The 21,244-nt window shown below is 36.5% G+C and overlaps 2 protein-coding genes across 6 annotated transcripts in view; one reads left to right on the top strand and one right to left on the bottom strand.

The window, feature by feature from the left end:
• The window catches only part of MTMR7 (myotubularin related protein 7), a 118,850-nt gene extending 115,011 nt beyond the window's left edge, over positions 1–3,839 (top strand). For both annotated transcript variants that reach the window (XM_037742403.1, XM_017539627.2), the window contains one exon: positions 1,721–3,839. In XM_037742403.1, coding sequence (XP_037598331.1) covers positions 1,721–2,083 — 363 coding nt within the window. In that variant the 3' untranslated portion in view covers positions 2,084–3,839. The remainder of the gene's footprint in view (positions 1–1,720) is intronic.
• VPS37A (VPS37A subunit of ESCRT-I) overlaps positions 1–21,244 on the bottom strand; it is an 89,918-nt gene that overhangs the window by 30,762 nt on the left and 37,912 nt on the right. For 3 of the 4 annotated variants that reach the window (XM_017539628.1, XM_017539632.2, XM_017539630.2), the window contains exons 10-12: positions 16,926–17,069; positions 15,078–15,158; positions 3,848–6,812 (exon numbers count right to left, since the gene is read on the bottom strand). In XM_017539628.1, coding sequence (XP_017395117.1) covers positions 15,078–15,158; positions 16,926–17,069 — 225 coding nt within the window. In that variant the 3' untranslated portion in view covers positions 3,848–6,812. Of the gene's footprint in view, positions 1–3,847; positions 6,813–15,077; positions 15,159–16,925; positions 17,070–21,244 lie in introns of those variants that run through there. The other variant, XM_017539629.2, reaches the window with a different exon arrangement.

Raw genomic sequence — 21,244 nt, 5'->3', positions numbered from 1 at the left:
TAATTTTTAAAATTACTTAGAATATCTAAAAGTACCTTAATTTTAAAAGTGACTCTTTCTTATTACAAAATTAGAATTTCGTGGGCTAGCATTTGAGATTTTGTCTTTTCAACTTTATTTTCCATGCAAACATTTAACTGTTTCTGCTGCTTATACACAATTTTTAGACCTTCCTACCTTTGTGTTTTTCCTCTCACTGTCCCTCCTGACAGGAATACTTACTAGCCATCACCAGAATGTTCACATTTAAATCTTTTACAGTCCTGTTAAAATGTTCCTTGCTACCTGAAATTTACTCTGTTCTCTTCCTTCTAACCTTACCTCTCCATTCCTCTTCAAGAACTTTTGCCATTTTAAGATTCCTACATTGCATGAACTCTGCCTCTCTCTGCTCCACTACTCCACGTTCCTTAGAGGGCTGGGTCTGTATTTCTCTCTTTTCCTCACACTGCCCAGCACAGTGCTTTTGCACATAATCTAAATGAATGCTTTTTGAATGAATACATAATACCTGACCTTAAAACACCTCTTCTGCTAACATCAAAACATGCAATCTGGCCGGGTGCGGTGGCTCACGCCTGTAATCCCAGCACTTTGGGAGGCCGAGGCGGGTGGATCACGAGGTCAAGCGATCGAGACCATCCTGGTCAACATGGTGAAACCCCGTCTCTACTAAAACTACAAAAAATTAGCTGGGCATGGTGGCGCGTGCCTGTAATCCCAGCTACTCAGGAGGCTGAGGCAGGAGAATTGCCTGAACCCAGGAGGCGGAGGTTGCGGTGAGCAGAGATCGCGCCATTGCACTCCAGTCTAGGTAACAAGAGCGAAACTCTGTCTCAAAAAAAAAAAAAAAACCATGCAATCTGGTGAAATGCATTCTGAACAACCCAAGTGTCTATGACATGATGAATGGAGAAACAAAATGTGGTATATCCATGTAATGGAATACTATTTAGCCAGAAAAAGGAATGAAGTACTCATACATGCTACACCATGAAAGAACTTTGAGAATATACGCTAAGTGAAAGAAGCCAGACACCAAAAGCCACATGTTGTATTATTCCATATATATAAAACATCTGGACTAGGCAAATTCATAGAGATAGAAAGTCGATGAGTAGTAGCCAGGGGCTGTGGGGAGATAGGAATGGGGAATGACTGTTAATAAGTATGGGGCTTTCTTTTGGCGGTGGCGGGGGGCAGGGAGGGATGATGACAGTATTTTAGAATTAGCAGTGATCGTTGCACAACCTTGTGAATATAACTAAAAACCACTGCATTGTATATTTTAAGAGGGTGAACTTCATGGTAAGAGAATTGTATCTAAATTTAAAAGTTAGATGATAGACACTTCATTCCTGATTTTTAAAAAATATTTTTTGAATTCATGGTATGAGAATCATATGAAACCATGTAGGTATAGAAAGGAGGGAAACTAGTGATCACAGGGTGCTTCGCCTGTGCTATATTGTTTATAATTATAGAAAACCTATGTCAAGGCAGGTAGTATCATCCTTACATTAGAGATAAAGAAAGCAGGCCTCACAGATTTTGCCCAAGGTCATCAAGTCCAGGTCTGAGCTCACATCTATGAGTCCCATGTTCTTAACATTATACCCACCTGGAAGGTAACATGTTGAAAGCATGCATATAGAGGAAAATAAATAAAATAAAAAAATTATTTATTGTATTTCTGCTGAAATTGTTATTTCTTTCTTAGAGGCTGGAAAAAATTCAAAAGGTCCAGTTAAATTGCACTAAGGTGAAGAGTAAGCAAAGTGAACCCAGCAAGCACTCAGGGTTTTCTGCCTCAGACAACAGCATAGCCAACACTCCCCAGGATTACAGTGGGAATATGAAATCATTTCCATCCCGGAGCCCTTCGCAAGGTGATGAAGATTCTGCTCTGATTCTAACCCAAGACAATTTGAAAAGCTCAGATCCAGATCTGTCAGCCAACAGTGACCAAGAGTCTGGGGTGGAGGATCTGAGCTGTCGGTCTCCAAGTGGTGGTGAGCATGCACCGAGTGAAGATAGTGGCAAGGACCGAGATTCTGATGAAGCTGTGTTTCTCACTGCCTGAAGTTTCCCTTTGGAGTTCCAAAGTAAAGGACACACAAGCAACACTTAAAAAAATAAGGGAACACAGGCAGTTTATCATAAAAACAAGAAATGGTACATGTCATTGAGAACTAATTTAATGCAGCTATGAAAAGGGAAACAAGTGCCCAGCTCTTGATTTCTTAGACACTGAAGAGGACGTAGTCATTTCGTTTATCAAATATAAGGAAAATTATTCACCATTTTGAAGCTCATCCTAGACTATGAAAATTATATTCACTATAGAGCAATTACTTCTGTTATTACCTAAAGTTATCAATATATATCTTCCTTGTCATAGCATGCATCTCTTAAAAAGCCTCAACTCCTTTCCCTCGTATCTGTGATTATCATTAATCTTTTAGCTCACTTCCAGACGCATATTTTGTGTTTTCGAAAGTATCTGACATTATCTTCCTTTCTGACTCTCTTAATCCGTATTTCTAAAAACAGGCACATTGTTGAGATGCATCCTTTTTGGTTAATAGATATACTCCTAAGGAGCTTTTAAGTGTTTAAGTTTATCAGGAATAATCATCACTTTAACTTTTCCTTAGATAATATATTTTGAATTGTTAGAATAATTTTGTTGCCTTTCTCTGAGATCTATAGTCTGTTTCTCCTCATTATTTAAAAATGCTAAAATTTATATCACACTTTTTCTCTAACAATGATTTAATATATTCCTAACAAGGTAGAGGCAACATTCATTCTCCTGGTCTTATATGTGAATTTTAGTTTTTTGGTAATAACAACCTTTTACTACTATTCTAGAGACGAAAGTGTGAGCCAACCACCAGCCTGATCTCAAAGTATAACATTATAAAGTTAGTAGGGTAAAACATCTGTGAGGGAAAATCCTGTTAAGAACCAGAGAATTTGGCTGTCAAGTCTGTTTAATGAAGGGAATAGGTTTTGTAATCTATCATTTTAGAAATTATATAACTGGCTAATATGGTTTACTTAACATTAGCAACATCTCATGACCACTGACTGTTGAAAGTTTTGAGTTTTTGTTTTGTTAAAAGGCACATTTGAGGGAGAGTCACTCCTGTCTTAGGAGTAAAAAAAAAGACTTCACTAGGTAACCTAAATGAAACTTAATGGAGAAAAGTTGCCATATAAGTGATACTCACACTGTATGGTTTTAATATATTAGTACATTCTAGAATGTAAAAGGATTAATTTAAACTTTATAATTTACATCATTTTGAATATGTAATTTTTTATGGGAGAATGTATTACATTTTGCTGAAATTAAAGTCAAGAGAAAGGGCAAGAAAGCAACATTGCTGATCTCTCTAGTATGAAAGATTGGAAGAAGTGTGGCAATATATATAAATGAAAAAATGTAATTGTGCTCATCATATTTAAAAATAGAATATATTAGAGAACTGTGATATAAAAGTACTGTTAATGTAAAAAATAAAGCAAGTGTAATTCTTTTACAATATAAAATTTGAGCATTCTCTGCTGAGCAGTTCCCAAATTAAGTCCAAGGAATGTTTATTCATTTTCTGCAATATACTGTATGTAACAGGGAATACCTTGCTAAAATGATAAATACTTAGGATATAGTGGTGATGGCTTTCACCTTTTTATAATAGAACTCACTTCACACCATTCTTGTAGCTGTCCACTCTTAGAAACTTTGTTGCCTAATATTGAGGATGTGGCTTTAATTTCTTCCATTTGGCAATGTATGTCTATAAAAACAATAAAAATTTTTTTAAAAATGACAAAAGTATGCCAAAAAGCACTATGCATTTATTTGAAAAGCAAATAGTATAAATATTTGATGTTTTAAAATGTAGTTTTTTAATGTGACATCTTCCACATCGGAGTCATAAACTTTTAGTTCCCTCAACTTTACAAGACATAATTTATGTAGCACATTCATCTACTTATTAGAAGTTAACCTAGCACTGAGATTTATATAAAAGATTACATTTATTGCTTATTAAAACTTTACTTTCACAGATTCTTCAAAGAGCATGGCTAATCCAACAAGACTAAAATATCTAATACTGCATTTTCATTTAAAATCAAACATTAATCAGGAAGTGTTTTATTGAGAACAGTGGTTTAAAGCATAGGGAATAAACCAATATAAAGTTGATTTGAGGCATATTACTTCCCAATTAGTAATACTCACAGCTCAGGTGATATATTCTTTCAGTTTGATATGAAACAGGTAAGAATTTTAACCATGACCCAGCAAATCAGTAACTGAACTTTTTATAGAATAATGGAAGGTGAAGATCTGAGAGGGAAAGCCTAGAATAAATTTTTATTCTTTAAGAGCACATGATTACTTTCTCCTAAAAATGAATCTGAGCCATCCTTCAATTTAAGCACATATAAATCTATCTGTGTCAAGCACCCTCTATTCTGATATAAATTTCCTAGTCTTATGCCTAGAAATTTCTTTCAACTTTGAAGTGGTTGTCTTTAGTTTATATCTCATTGATTTAGAATTTTCTTCTATTTTGAAATAAATATTAACCTTTAAATCTCTACTTATGACAAACTCCTGATTAATAACTCTTAAGTATTCCTCTATAATTCTGATTTCTATCTTGTCTTATAAAGTAAAACCAGAATAGCAACTTTGACATGCATTTCATTTTTCTGCTGGCACTGCTTCTCCAATATGGCCAATTTTTATGAAGAAAATATATAGCCATAAAATCAGAAAAAAATGGTCACTTAATTTCTGTTGCAAAAACAGAACCCACATTCATACAGGTATATTCAAATGCAGATTCTTTTCATACTGGGTGACATATATAACCTTTATCCGAACTGTGTATTAGATGCAAATAACTGTTAATGACTGGGTCGTAAGAAGGTTATCTAACGAATTTTGAAGGAGAACCTAACCCATGTTAACTGGTATACAATGAAACTGGGATAGTTCAAGATTAAAGAATAAAAAACACTGAGGTGAACTACGCATGTAATTATGTAGAAGAGATTTACTCTATAAGAAAATGTTTTGATTTTGTTTCTCTGGTGGAAAGGAAAGTAGATAAGCACCTAAACAATTTTTATCTTTGCATGGTATTTCCACAATGCCTTATTCTTAGTAGGTGCTTAATAAAATAGGTAGATCTAATGAATTAATCAAATGAAGGGCTGTGGTATGCTCCTCTCTTGTTAAGGGATGCACCTGGTTCTTGTGAACCTGATTGTTTGCAAAATATTGAGACTATTGTATCTTCTATTGCAGTAATTGCTGACAAAATTAAGCTCTAGTTGCCAGTACAGTAAGGAAAGGATTTTGAATATCCAAGACTATCATAAATTTGAAACACTCTTACCTCAGTTCCATAAATCAGGAGTAGTAATTATTCCCTCCTCATCTGGTTATTTTGAAGGTTTAATAGCATGCCCTTAGCACAATGCTAGGGAGACAATCCAAGTTATGTTCTGTGTCCAACATTGTATCTCTATAGTCCATGTGACTACTTGCTTTCCACAGACTATTAAGCATGTTTCAATTCTAACAAAATAATTTTGTTTCTCCTATAACTTTGTTGCCAAAAACATGGATAGGAAGAACAAAAAATTTTAAAAAGACAATATCTATATTGTATGCTGGTGTTGGAAAGACAATCATACTGGGATGAAATTTAAAGGAAATTATGCATTAGTTTGTTTTTTAATTTAGATGGTACCTTACCAAGCCTGCATGCCTTTTTCCTTCATAAGCTTTTAGGGGTACCCAAGAAATATGTTAATTTTGTGACATGGTGTAGAAGCAAATTACTGAAAATAGTACAAGAGAACGCTTAAATTCATTAAAAATCAGGATTACCTAAAAGTTCAATTTTAATTATTACTATAGCTTTTCTCTTAGGAAAAGTAACTCACAGTAAAGGTCAGAAAAGTTCACTGACTTTTTTTGTGTATAGATTAGCTGTATATTAACATAAAGACTGTTTTAAACATTAGGAATTTAGAAAACCTATCCGAACAGAAACCTACTAAATACTTATTTTTTAAAAATTAGCATGAGAGTTTGTGTTGGACTGCTTTAAATGAAAGGCAATTTTTTTTTCTACTAGGTATTTACTTGTATTGCTTCTTAAATGCATCTTTAGTTTAAAAAAATTAATATATAAGAATAGCTGGTTTATTCTTTTGATTTATTGTAGGTATTAAAAGTTACTTTTTTAAGATGGCACATAGGCAGGTTTGGTGTTTCCTAATAATATGAATATTTTAAAAACAAATTGCTTTTGAAAGTTTTATCCAGAAAGAAAGAAAAATAAGAGTTTTCTTATAGTTGAAAATAGTTTTTCAAAAAAGGTTAAGAGAAAAAAAATCTAAATACCATTCTTGATAAAGAAATGCAGCTTCAAGTTAAAAATACCAATTTAAATGAAGTTTTATAAAATATTAAAAACTAGCTAAAATTACATGCATAGGCATTTAATCAATAGAAGAGGAACAGCAGTGGAACTTAAATATGATGGGATTTATCAACAATAAATAAACATTTCAGTGCAAATAGTGCAGAAAAATTTCTCAAAGTAAAGATCATAGCAATGATTCCAATCTACACAAAATCAGTCTCAGTTCTCTATACAATCTATATAGAATATCTGTGAATTTAGCTGCTGATGAAATACCAGTTTGCAAACCATAAATACAAAACAGTGTTTAGTGTCCCATTCCTCTCTCAGCAGTTCATGTTTCCAGAAAATCTAGAAAGAAAACAATTAAAAAAAACCCTAAGATTTAAGATGACAGATTTGTATCCCTTTACATTATCTTCCAATTAAGATTTGCCTGTATGGGCTCCCAGGCAAGATGGTCAAAGAGAAACAGTTCTGGTCTGCAGCTTCCAGCGAGATCAATGTAGAAGGCGGGTGATTTCTGCATTTCTAACTGAGGTTCACCTCACTGGTACTGGTTAGACAGTGGGTGCAGCCCACGGAGGGTGAGCAGAAGCTAGGTGGGGTGTCACTTCACCCAAGAGGCACAAGGGGTTGGGGAACTCCCTCCTCTAGCCAGGGGAAGCCAAAAGGGACCCTGCTGTGAGGGACAGAACTATCCAGCCCAGATACTATGCTTTTCCCATGGTCTTTACAACCCACAGACCAGGAGATCCCTTTGGGTGCCTATTCCTCCAGGACCCTGGGTTTCAAGAACAAAACTGGGCAGCTGTTCAGGCAGACAATGAGTTAGCTGCAGTGTTTTTTTCCCATACCCCATTGGTTCCTGAAACGCCAGTGAGACAGAACCCTTCACTCCCCTGGAAAGGGGGTTGATGTCAGGGAGCCAAGTGTTCTAGCTCAGCAAATCCCACTCCCACGGAACCCACCCAGCTAAGAACCATTAGCTTGAAATTCTCGCTGCCAGCACAGCAGTCTGAAGTCGACCTGGGACACTCAAGCTTGGTGCAGGGAGGGACATATGCCATTACTGAGGCTTCAGTAGGCAGTTTTCCCCTCAAAGTGTAAACAAAGCCGCTAGGAAGTTCCAACTGGGCAGAACCCATCCCAGTGCCACAAAGCCACTATAGCCAGACTGCCTCTCTAGATTCTTCCTCTCTAGGCAGGGCATCTCTAAAAGAAAGGCAGCAGCCCCAGTCAGGGTCTTATAGATGAAATTCCCATATTCCTGGGACAGAGAACCTGGGGGAAGGGGTGGCTGTAGACACAGTTTCTGCAGACTTAAATGTTCCTGCCTGCCAGCTCTGAAGAGAGCAGTGGATCTCCCAGCACAGTGCTTGGGACAGACTGCCTCCTCAAGTAGGTCCCTGACGCCCGTGATCCTGACAGGGAGACACCTCCCAGCAGGGATTGACAGACACCTTATACAGGAGAGTTCCAGCTGGCAACTGGCAGGTGCCTCTCTGGGACTAGCTTCTAGAGGAAGGAGCAGGCAGCAATCTTTGCTGTTCTGCAGCCTCCGCTGGTGATACCCAGGCAAATAAAGTCTGGAGGGGATCCCCAGGAAACACCAGCAGACCTGCAGAAGAGTTTTCCTTCCTGTTAGAAGGAAAACAAACAGAAAAAATAGTATCAACATTAACAAAAAGGATGACCAGGCAAAAACTCCATCTGAAGGTCACCAACAGCAAAGACCAAAGGTAGATAAATCCATGAAGATGAGGAAAAACCTGCACAAAAAGGCTGAAAATGCCAAAAACCAGAATGCCTCTTCTCCAAAGGATCAAAACTCCTTGCCAGCAAGGGAACAAAACTGGATGGAGAATTAGTTTGATGAATTGACATAAGTAGGCTTCAGAGGGTGGGTAATAACAAATTTCTCCAAGCTAAAAGAGCATGTTCTGAAAGCAAGGAAGCTAAGAACCTTGATAAAAGGTTAGAGGAATTGCTAACTAGAATAACCAGTTTAGAAAAGAACATAAATGACCTGATGGAGTGGAAAACACAGCATGAGAATTCATGAAGCATACAAAACTATCAATAGACAAACTGATCAAGTGGAAGAAAGGATATGAGAGATTGAAGATCAACTTTATGAAATAAAGTATGAATACAAGATTAGAGAAAAAAGAATGAACAAAGCCTCCAAGAAATATGGGACTATGTGAAAAGGCCAAACCTACGTTTGACTTGTGTACCTCAGAGTGATAGGGAGAATGGAACCAAGTTGGAATACACACTTCAGGATATTATCCAGGAGAACTTCCCCAACCTAGCAAGACAGGCCAACATTCAAATTCAGAAAATACAGAGAATACAACAAAGATACTCCTCAAGAAGAGTAACTCCAAGACACAAAATCGTCAGATTCACCAAGGTTGAAATGAAGGGAAAAATGTTTGGGGCAGCCAGAGAGAACGAACAGTCAGGTTACCCACAAAGGGAGGCTCATCAGACTAATAGTGTTACCTCTCTGCAGAAACCCTACAAGCTGGAAGAGAGTGGAGCCAATATGCAACATTCTTAAAAAAAAGAATTTTCAACCCAGAATTTCATATCCAGCCAAACTGAGCTTTATAAGTGAAGGAGAAATAAACCTTTATAGACAAGCAAATGCTGAGGGAGTTTGTCCCACCAGGCCTGCCTTATAAGAACTCCCGAAGGAAACACTAAATATGGAAAGGAACAACTGGTACCAGCCACTGCAAAAACAACCCAAAATGTAAAGATCATCAACACTATGAAGAAACTGCATCAACTAACGGGCAAAATAACCAGCTAGCATCATGACAGCATCAAAGTCACACATAACAATACTAACCTTAAATGTAATGGGCTAAATGCCCTAATTAAAAGACACAGACTGGCAAATTGGATAAAAATTCAAGACCCATCGATGTACTGTATTCAGAAGACCTATTTCACATGCAAAATCACACACAGGCTCAAAATAAAGGGACACAGGAAGATTTACCAAGCAAATGCAGAGCAAAAAACAGCAGGGGTTGCACTCCTAGTCTCTGATAAAACAGACTTTAAACCAACAAAGATCAAAAAAGAGAAGGGCATTACATAATTGTAAAGGGGTCAATGCAACAGGAAGAGCTAACTATCCTAAATATGCACCAAATATAGGAGCACCCAGATTCAAAAAGCAAGTGCTTAGAGACCTACAAAGAGACTTAGATTCTCACACAATAATAGTGAGAGATTTTAACAACCCACTGTCAATAATAGATCAATGAGACAGAAAATTAACAAGGATATTGAAAAATGAACTGAGCTCTCTACCAAGCAGACCTTAAAAGACATCTGCAAAACTCTCCACACCAAATCAACATTCTTCTCAGCACCACACAGCACCACTTATTCTAAAATCAACCACATAATTGGAAGTAAAACACTCCTCAGCAAATGCAAAATAACAGAAATCATAACAGATAGTCTCTCAGACCACAGTGCAATCAAATTAAAACTCAGGATTAAGAAACTCACTCAAAACTACACAACTACATGGAAACTGAACAACCTGCTCCTGAATGACTACTGGGTAAATAACAAAATTAAGGCAGAAATAATAAGTTATTTGAAACTAATGAGAACAAAGACACAATGTACTAGAATCTCTGGGACACAGCTAAAGCAGTGTCTAGAGGGACATTTATAGCATTAAATGCCACAGGAGACAGTGGGAAAGATCTAAAATTGACTCCTGAACATCACATTTAAAAGAAGTAGAGAAACAAGGGCAAACAAAATCAAAAGCTAGCAGAAGACAAGAAATAACCAAGATTAAGAGCAGAACCGAAGGAGATAGAGACACAAGCCCTCCCCCCCCAAAAAAATCAATGAACTCAGGAGCTCGTTTTCTGAAAAGATTAACAAAACAGACCACTAACCAGACTAATAAAGAAGAAAACAGAGAAGAAGAAAAAAAGACATTAAAAAATAATAAAGGGGAGATCAGCCAGGTGTAGTGGCTCAGGCCTGTAATCCTAGCACTTTGGGAGGCTAAGGCAGGTGGATCATGAGGTCAGGTGTTCAAGACCAGCCTGGCCAACATAGTGAAACCCCATGTCTACGAAAAATACAAAAATTAGCTGGGTATGCTGGCAGGCACCTGTAATCCCAGCTAATCAGGAGGCTGAGACACAGAATTGCTTCAATCTGGGAGGTGGAGGTTGCAGTGAGCCGAGATCACGCCACTGCACTCCAGCCTGGGCGATGGAGTGAGACTACATCTCAAAAAAAAAAAAAAAAAGATCAACACTTATCCTACAGAAATACAAACTACCATCAGAGAATGGTAGAGGTACCATAAACACCTCTACAGAAATAAACTAGAAAATCTAGAAGAAATAGATAAATTTCTGGACACATACACACTTCCAAGGCTAATCAAAAGAGAAGTCAAATCCCTCATTAGACCAACAACGAGTTGCAGAATTGAGGCAGTAATCAATAGCTTGCCATCCAAGAAAAGCCCAGGATCAGCGGATTCACAGCCGAATTCTAGCAGAGGTACAAAGAGGGGCTGGTACCATTCCACCTGAAACTATTCCAAATGATAGAAAAAGAGGGACTCCTCCCTAACTCATTTGGAGGCCACCATCATCCTGATACCAAAACCTGGCAGAGACACAACAAAAAAACAAAATTTCAGGCCATTATCCATGATTAACATCAATGCAAAAATCCTCAATAAAATATTGTCAAAGCAAATTCAGTAGCACATTAAAAAGCTTATCCATCACGATCAAGTCTGCTTCATCCTTGGGATGCAAGGCTAGTTCAACGTATGCAAATCAATAAATGTAATCCATCACATAAGAAGAACCAGTGACAAAACCACATGATTATCTCGATAGATGCAGAAAAAGCCTTTAATAAAATTCAACAACCCTCATGCTAAAAACGATAAACTAGATACTGATGGAACGTATAAATAATAAAAGCTATTTATGACAAACCCACAGCCAATATCATACTGAATGGGCAAAAGCTGGAAGCATTCCCTTTGAAAACTAACACAAGACAAGGATGCCCTCTCTCACCACTCCTATTCAACATGGTATTGGAAGTTCCGGCCAGGGCAATCAGGCAAGAGAAAGAGATAAAGGGTATTCAAATAGGAAAAGAGTAAGTCAAATTATCTCTATTTGCAGATGCCATAATTGTATACTCTGAAAACCCCATAATCTCAGCCCAAGATCTCCTTAAGCTGATCAGCAACTTATGCAAAGTCTCAGGATACAAAATCAATGTGCAAAAATCACAAGTATTCCTATAACCAATAATAGACAAAGAGCCAAATCATGAGCAAACTCCCATTCACAACTGCTACAAAGAGAATAAGATACTTAGGAATACAACTTACAAGGGATGTTCTGAAGGACTTCTTCAAAGAGAACTGGAAACCACTGCTCAAGGAAATAAGAGAGGACACAAACAAATGGAAAAACATTACATGCTCATTGATAGGAAGAATCAGTATTGTGAAAATGGCCATACTGCCCAAAGTAATTTATAGATTCAATGCTATTCCCATCTAGCTACCAGACTTTCTTCGCAAAATTAGAAAAAACTACTTTAAAGTTCATGTGGAACCAAAAAAGGGCCCATATAGCCAAGGCAATCCTAAGCAAAAAGAACAAAGCTGGAGGCATCAATATACCTGACTTCAAATTATACTATAAGGCTACAGTAATCAAAACAGCATGGTACTGGTACCTAAACAGATATATAGATCAACTGAACAGAACAGAGGCCTCAGAAATAACACCACATATCTACAACCATGTGATCTTTGACAAACCTGACAAAAACAAGCAATGGGTAAAGAATTCCCTATTTACTAAATGTGTTGGGAAAACTGGCTAGCCATATGCAGAAAACTGAAACTGGACCACTTCCTTACACCTTATACAAAATTTAACTCAAGATGGATTAAAGATTTAAATGTAAGACCTAAAACCATAAAAACCCTAGAAAAAAACCTAGGCAATACCATTCAAGACATAGAAGCAACTGCTTTTGACAAATTGACAAATGGGATCTAATTAAATTAAAGAGCTTCTGCACAACAAAAGAAACTATCATCAGAGTGAACAGGCAACCTACAGAATGGGAGAAAATTTTTGCAATCTATCCATCTGACAAAGGGCTAATGTCAAGAATCTACAAGGAATTTAAACAAATTTACAAGAATAAAACAAATGACCCCATCAAAAAGTGGGCAAAGGAATGAACAGACACTTTCCAAACATTTATGCGGCCAACAAAACAAAACATGGAAAAAAAAGCTCATCATCATTCATCACTAGAAATGCAAATCAAAACTACAATAAGATACCATGTCACACCTGTTAGAATAGCGATCATTAAAAAGTCAGAAAACAGATGCTGGAGAGGATGCGGAGAAATAGGAACACTTTTACACTGTTGGCAGGAGTATAAATTAGTTCAACCATTGTGGAAGACAGTGTAGCGATTCCTCAAGGATCTAGAACTAGAAATACCATTTGAACCAGCAATCCCATTAGTGGGTATATACCCAAAGGATTATAAATCATCCTGCTATAAAGACACATGCACACACGTTTACTGTGGCATTATTCACAATAGCAAAGACTTGGAACCAACCCAAATGCACATCAATGAGAGACTGGATAAAGAAAATGTTGCACATATACACCATGGAATACTATACAGCCATAAAAAGAATGAGTTCTTGTCCTTTGTAGGGACATGGACGAAGCTGGAAACCATCATTCTCAGCAAACCAACACAGGAACAGAAAATCAAACACCATGTGTTCTCACTCATAAGTGGGAGTTGAAGAATGAGAACATATGGGCACAGGGAGGGGACCATCACACACCAGGGACTGTTGGGGGTTGGGGGACGAGGGGAGGAATAGCATGAAGAGAAATACCTGATGTAGATGACGGGTTGATGGGTGCAGCAAACCACCATGGCACATGTATATGTATGTAACAAACCTGTACGTTCTGCACATATATCCCAGAACTTAAAGTATAATAATAATGAATAGACTTGCCTATAAAATTATACCTTGACTATGAGGGAATAGAGGTAAGGAACGAATTCTAGTATGTTCATATAAATGAGCAACTGCTCTGTGTCTACTTCTTCTTAAGCTGGCAGAAATGCAAAGTTGTTATCAAAAATCAGCCCCTACCTTTAAGGAATTTATAGTTTGATTTGGAAAATAACATATAAAACAATGTACTGTGAGCACTAATGTTATAAGGAGCAGATAATAGTTTAACTTGATATGAGAAGTGCCTGTCATTTCCTTTCCTATACACCAGTCCTCATTTTATTAAGGGAACCTCTCATGCTCCCTTCTCATCCACTCCCTCAGCCCAGTCGACTAAGGGAGTAGAAACCAATCTCCAGGCCAAACTAACTACACCAGGATGGATAGCTTGCCTAAACCAGGTCAGCTACTTTCCCAGGGAATGTACTGGAACTCCAGGGACTCTTGTTTATCTCCACTGGCTGCCTGAACTGTCAGATAATATAATCAACCTATGGGTAGGAATGGGTGAAGGGCAAGTAAGAGAAAAAAATTTTGAAAAATAAAAGAGATGCAGAAATAAGAAACAAGCAAACAAGCAGCCTCAGAACAGGTGTGAGAAGAGCTGCTTTGGTCATTCAGTGGCTGTTTTCACTCTCAGGTGACTGTACTTTCCTTCAGTTTTACTCTATAATAAATCTCTGCCCTATCCAATAACTAAGTTTCTACTTAAGTTTGTTGGGGTGGGAACTATTCTTGCAAACAAATCATTCCTAAAACATAGATGCAGAAGAAAAGGAAAGGCATCTTGACATCAGGTAAGAGCACAACTTAAGATACAGTGGTAGAAGGAAGAACATGCCATGTAAGACAATGCAATGTAAGGAGAAATGCAAAATTAAAATGGATAATCTGAAATATATGCCTAATTATGGAAATCTTAACCAGAGGAATTTGACATGGATACTGTCATTGCTAGGGGTTCATTACAGGTTCTGGAGTAGAGCAAATTTTATCATAAAAGTGGTATTTTAGGAATTTCTGTAAGTGCTACATAGAAAGGAGAACCCTTAAGTCATGGAGATGGGCAAATTATTAGAGTAATTGTGGTGTGGGATGGAAAAGAGACCAATGCAAGTTCATTTTAAGGAAAGAAATGACAAAGGAGCCTTCTGAGAAACGTTAGCCACGTAATGAGGCATATTCTACACATCAGGTAAGAGAAAGGAACTGACTATAACTTACAATTCTTTATAAGGAGCTAATGTTAAAAAAATTTCATTCATGCCAGTATCATAGAAAATATCCAAAAGATTTCTACCAGTTATATTGATATTATGCCTATTATATAATACAAAGCATTCTACATTACAGAGCACAATAGCTATTATGATAGAATTATGCTTAAGGCTGATGAACAGGCACCATTTTAATAGACATAGACAACATGTCTTTAAATAGACACAGACAACATGTCTATTTAAAGAAACTGTTGCAATAACTTTGAGACTCAAACCTGAAAAACAATTTACCTATAGTGGAGCGTGGAATTGACTGTGCATTGCAATTGCCTGCTGAAGTTTCTCTTCCTTGGCTCTTCTACAGTGGCAAATCTGGAAAATAAATTTTTAAAAATACCGGTCACTTTTCCAAAGATATGCCCACTACTTTACTTCCTAAAGTATGACAGGAATCTTCTAACTTGTTGGCATTATTTTAAGTTTTGAATGTTGAAGATCGCTAATAATCTAATAGCTAAAATTATTAGATTATGAGCTAATTCATTTCATTAACACTAATGTTACAAGGAGCAAGCAACAGGTTGAACGGGTCATGAGAAATGCCTATCATTTCCTTTCCTGCACTCCAGTCCCTGTTTTAGGGAACCTCTCATGCTCCCTTCCCATAATCCACTCCCTCAGCCCAGCTGACCGGGCAGAGGACCACATGACACCAATTCATTTTGATTTAGCTAATAATCTAAGAATTCAGTGTTGAACATAGCTAATGAATATTAGCTATTCAAACTGAATGTTGACAGCTCAGAATTTAATAATCAAAAAAACAAAACAAAACAAAAAAACCACTTGCTTGGAAGTCAGCCTTTGCCTGCTGGCCTCTAGCATGTAAAACAAACACTGATCCTTCATATCAATTATCTGACTATATAACTTTAAATATCTGTGTTTAAAAAGTATGGACATAAGTTCTGCTACTGTTAACCAAGAAGATTAACAGATACAAGCTTCAAGGCACAATTATGTAATATTAAAGAATAACAGACCAGAAATCAATGCCTTACTAATACTATAACCATAGGTAAGTCACTAAAATCTCTGAACTTCAATTTCCTCTCATGAAAAATGGGAATGATAAAAACCATCCCCCATCTGCCTTAACAGGAGTGAGTGTGTGAGTGTGTGTGTGTGTGTGTCACAGTTGTTTCATACAGTTTACTAACACAAGATTATTTTAAAAATGTGATTATTTCAGACAAATTAGGTGAACAGTTTGGACTGTATTAAAAGGCAAGAAACTATTAAGCAGACTTTTTTGGATTTTTCTTTAAACACAACAGAAATATTAGAACAGAACAGAAACTGTTTCTCATACAAATGCCTTTTATAATCCCTATAGATAAATGTCTAAACGAGTGGTAAAACAAATCACTGAAGAGTAGATTTCAACTATTAAGACTAGACTTAGATTTACCAGCTGTATTACAGAATGTAAAAGATACTACCATTTCTGAAACAGAACTATTTGATTTACCTGCTTGTATACTCAGAAAAAGCAAGTCTGAAGTGATAGGAGGAGGATGCTATTCTCAAGAGGCTTTTCAGACTTCTTTCATAGCACTCAAAACTCCAGCTCAGTAATGTGCTAATGTTTTTCACTCACGAGTATGCTAAAGTCATTTGATATTATGCTGTCAAAAAAAAATTATTTTCTTCTAGATCAGCACAAAGTTTATTAGTCATTTCTGCTCAGAAGAGCCCCTTTCTGACCAGGACTATTCCTCTGACAGACAGGAAAACGGCCGCATGTGCAGGCCCTTACTCTCATTTATACCAACTCACATCAAAAGGACATCTTAGAGCAATGGCAGTTGCCTGTCCCCCTGGGTTCCCTGGGAATAGCTAAGGCGTGAGGCTGTCTAGAGTCCCATGACAGACCTTCAAAGTTTTAAGTTCCAGGAACTTGGTTTTTGCCCATGTCCACACACAAGGAATGGAAACCTTCCTTTTAGGTAAATAATCTATTGTACAAAAAACGGGGATGATATAATAGAGAAATAGCTAAGACCCAGTGCTTCTCCTCCTCTATAAAAATAGCAGACTTTATCCAATATTTGTCCTCAACTGAAGAGTATTACATACTGTTCTCTTTTCCATGAAGCTACTGAGAAAATCATCTATTTCCATTTTTCCCTCCAAGAAGTCTTCTGCAATATTATCAGATTCTTCCTCAGCTTCATGTGCAGCTACTTTCAATCTTGCCTGTAGGGCACTTGCACTACAGCTCTGAAAAAGAAAACCAAACACTACTTTAATTTATGATAAACACAAGAATTACTCACAGGGAAAGGAAGTGAGATAGTGGAATGGAGAAACTATTATATGTCTTATATAACCTCTTTTTGAGAAAATCTGCTATGTTATAATGCTGTACCCAGGTCCTTAGCTTTTGGATAGCAGTAGATACCTAACTCAAGAGAAACCAATATATTGGCTGCAAACTACTAAAGGAGAGAAACTGGGCAGATCATTGTTCTCTCCTAAGGATTCAGGAATTAAACAATTGTGGTAGATACCTGCTAAGGAGACCACTAATGACCTCACCTCCTGGTATTCCTGCCCTTGCATAATCCCATCCTTGAGTGTGGGCTGGACCTGATGACTCATTTTTAATGAATAGAACAAGGATAAAATGATGGGATTAAATTTCACTAAAGTAGTGAAAGACTGGTACACAGAAAACTGTAAGATACTGCTATAAGAAATTGAAGACATAAATTACTGGAAAGACATCCCATGTTTGTGGGTTGAAAGATTTAACATTCTTGAAAAGACATTACTAACCAAAGCAATCTACAGATTCAATGCATCAAATCTTGATGGCATTTTTTGCAAAAACAGAAAAACCCATCCTAGAATTCATATGGAAACTCAAGAGACCCCAAATAGCCAAAACCATCTTGAACAAAGATGATTAATATTTCCTGATTTCAAGTTACTACAAAGTTACAGTAATCAAAACTGTGGTACTGGCATAAAAACCTAAAGAACAATGGAACAGAACAGAGAGCCCAGAAATAAACTCTCACATATACGGCCAAATTATTTTCAACAAGAGGACTGAGTCCAGTTAATGGGGAAAGGCCGGTCTTCAACAAATGGTGCTGGAAAAAACTGGGTATCGACAAGCAAAGGAGCGAAGACGTATCCTTATCTTACTTAAATACAAAGATTGATTCAAAATGGATCAAAGACCTGAATGTAGGCACTAAAACTATTTTTAATAATAGCCATCCTGCTGGGTATCGCGGCCCATGCCTGTAATTCCAGCACTGTGGGAGGCCGAGGCAGGCAGATTACTTGAGCCCAGGAGTTCAAGACCAGCCTGGGCAACATAGCAAGACCTTGTCTCTACAAAAAATACAAAAATTAACCAGGTGTGATGGCACGCACCTGTAGTTTTGGCTACTTGGGAGGCTGAGGTGGGAGGATCGCTTGAGCCTGGGAGGTCAAGACTGCAGTGAGCTGTGATCCTGGCACTGAACTCCACCCTGGGCGACAGAGTAAGAAAAGAGTAATCATAGCCATCCTAATGCATTTGGGGTAGTATCTCTTTGTGACACATCATACACAGAAATGAACAGTAATGCACCATTTTCTTATTGCCCTTGCCAAAATTGGTTTTCTATCTTTACAAGTAAGGCTCACATGGATATTTTATTTGGCTTTTTAAAAAATTATAGTAAAGCCGAACATATTTTCAAAAATTTCCTGTTACTTATTCATTAAATATTTATTGAGTACCTACTATGTAGCAACCACTGGAGCAGGTATTAGGTATACAGTGGAAATGAAACAAAACAGGTTCCTCCATCACGGAACCAATGGTCTACTGAAGTGTCTTCCATATGTTACAGTGTAGAAGATTCATCATCCCAGAAAATCTTGAGTGAACACCTAGAAAGGAGCCTAGGAATCAACGTCTTGTGTGTCTTTTTAAAAGTATTTCAAGAATCACTTCTAGCAATTCTTACATAAATGTAAGGATCAGAATAACTTAAAGCAAAATATTTACTGGACATTTATGTTTCTCCTTTTGTCAGTTCCTGTTTTTGCCTTTTGCAATAGAGCATTGGCATTAGTATTTGTTGTACATGCTAAAAATATTTGTTCCCTTTTTTAACTTCACTTTTGATTTCATGACTTCTAATATATCCAAGTTTTCAATCTGTATAAGTATGTCAAGTTTTTCCTTTATGCTTGTATCTGTTTTATTATGCTTAGAAAGGAAAACCACCAAAATCTTAAAAAAATCCTAGGAGGCAGTTGACTTTTTATGGTTTCCACTGAAGTAGTTTATCTGTAATAACTTTGTGTATTGTATGATCCAGTGATTAAACCTTTTTCTAAATGGATACCAAACAGCCAAGTTTATAGTTTATTGAATCCTAAATTTTTTCCAACTGATATTCACATACACAAGTCTATTTCTGAACTGTATAGTCTGTTCCATAGAAATAATTTTTTCTTCCTATAAAAGTACTATACTATTTTAAATAATGAAGTTTAACAGTGTATTCTGATGCTAGGAAAGGGTATATTTTTCATTTTTTCTTTTTGTTCAAGCTTTTCCTGACTACTTTTACCAATCTGATACCTAAAGTTTCGGATGAACTTTAGAATATATATATCTGTTAAGATTTAAGAAAATACTCTTGGCATTTTGATTAGAACTGTATTAAATTTGTAAGTTATTTTGAGGAGAATGAAATCTTTATAATACTGTATCTTTCATTCAATAAATATTCTATGCTGCTGTAAATAGTCTTAGAAAATAGAAAACTCAACTCTTCTTTTATGACATTCAATAAAGTTTCCTAACTTACTTCATTGGGTTCACTTCTAAGTACTTTACAGTTTTGTTCCTATTGTAAATGAGTTGTTTTCACTACTTCATTTTGCAGTAGTAATTGCTGAAGCATAGGGGAAAAATTTCTTAGTTCTCTAGAATTTTGGATTATTTATTTTTGGTAAACAACTGTTTCATTTCTCCTTTTATATTATACCACTTTTTTTCATCTTGTCTTCTGCAATACTCAGAACCTCCCAAGCAACGTTAAACAGCAGTGATCATGAGGCATTACTCTCTTATTCCTAACATTAATGGGATCCTGGAAATGTTTAGTGATTTAAAATATGATGTTTACTGCTGGTTTCTAATATTCTTTTTCAAATAAACAATTTCTATTTTTAGTTTGCTGTGAGTTTGTATAAAGAATGATGTTGAGTATTGTGAAAGCTTCTTCAACATTTACTAAGATCCATGTATATGTAACAGTACTTCAGTTGATTCTCACATATTTTCTGTTAAAGAGGACTGTTTAAGTTAGACTCCTAATATGTCTACTTATATGACCTCAAGGAAGTTATTTAATTGCCCCATGCCTCAGTTTCCCAACCTGTAAAATGTAAAATGGGAAAAAGTAACAATACCTATTTCATAGGATTTGGTATAATAATGGGCCAATATATGTAAATCGCCTCATGCAGTGTAAGACATATTAATTGCTCAATGTTAGCTATTCTTATTTCTTTATTCTGACAAATGACCATATTATCTGAAATTCATTATAAATTTATATTCTCCTTTACCATCTTTTTGGCTGTTGTTGGTTTATATCTATTTTATGTTTTACTTCATTGGCTTTATCCAAAGTTTCTGATTTTATAGGAAACAGAATATCGTTAACTATGATGTTGTCACTGATATGAATAAAGATTATGTCCTCCATTTCCTTTTCATTTTTAAAGATTCATTTTTTCCAGAAATATAGGTTGAATTTTATAAAATTCTTTTGATTTTCATATAACTGGATTTCTAGCATAAAACCTATTTGTAGCAGATAATACTATATATTTTTAAAATACTATACGTTTAAATTTGCTAACTTTTCATTTAAGCTTATTTGTACATAAGCTTACAAGTGAGTCAAAAGTTTTTGATGATGTTGTTGCTAGGTTTCACTACAAGGGTTACAATGGTTTCACAACTTTCCCAGTAAAGTTATTTGTCAGGGCCTGTCATAATTTTCTGTTTTGGAAACAAATACACTCTTGTATGACCATAAACAATGTATGATACCTTATCACTGAGAACTATTCATCTATGTTTAAAGGCATCTTGTCTTATAAGGTCAGATACCTCAAAGCTTCTGATGATAATGAAAGTAAGAACATGACTCATGCATATTAAGATTAAAAATTCTGGCCAGGCACAGTGGCTCGCGCCTGTAATCCTAGCACTTGGGAGGCGGAGGCGGGCGGATCACCTGAGGTCAGGAGTTCATGACCAGCCTTGCCAACATGGAGAAAACCCTTCTCTACTAAAAATACAAAATTAGGTGGGTGTGGTGGCATATGCCTGTAATCCCAGCCACTCTGGAGGCTGAGGCAGGATAATC

This window comes from Cebus imitator, unplaced genomic scaffold (genome assembly GCF_001604975.1).
Source record: "Cebus imitator isolate Cc_AM_T3 unplaced genomic scaffold, Cebus_imitator-1.0 Scaffold120, whole genome shotgun sequence".
NCBI lineage: Eukaryota > Metazoa > Chordata > Mammalia > Primates > Cebidae > Cebus > Cebus imitator.
Note: the sequence above shows the minus strand (reverse complement) of the source record. Positions and strands in the feature narration are given on the sequence as shown.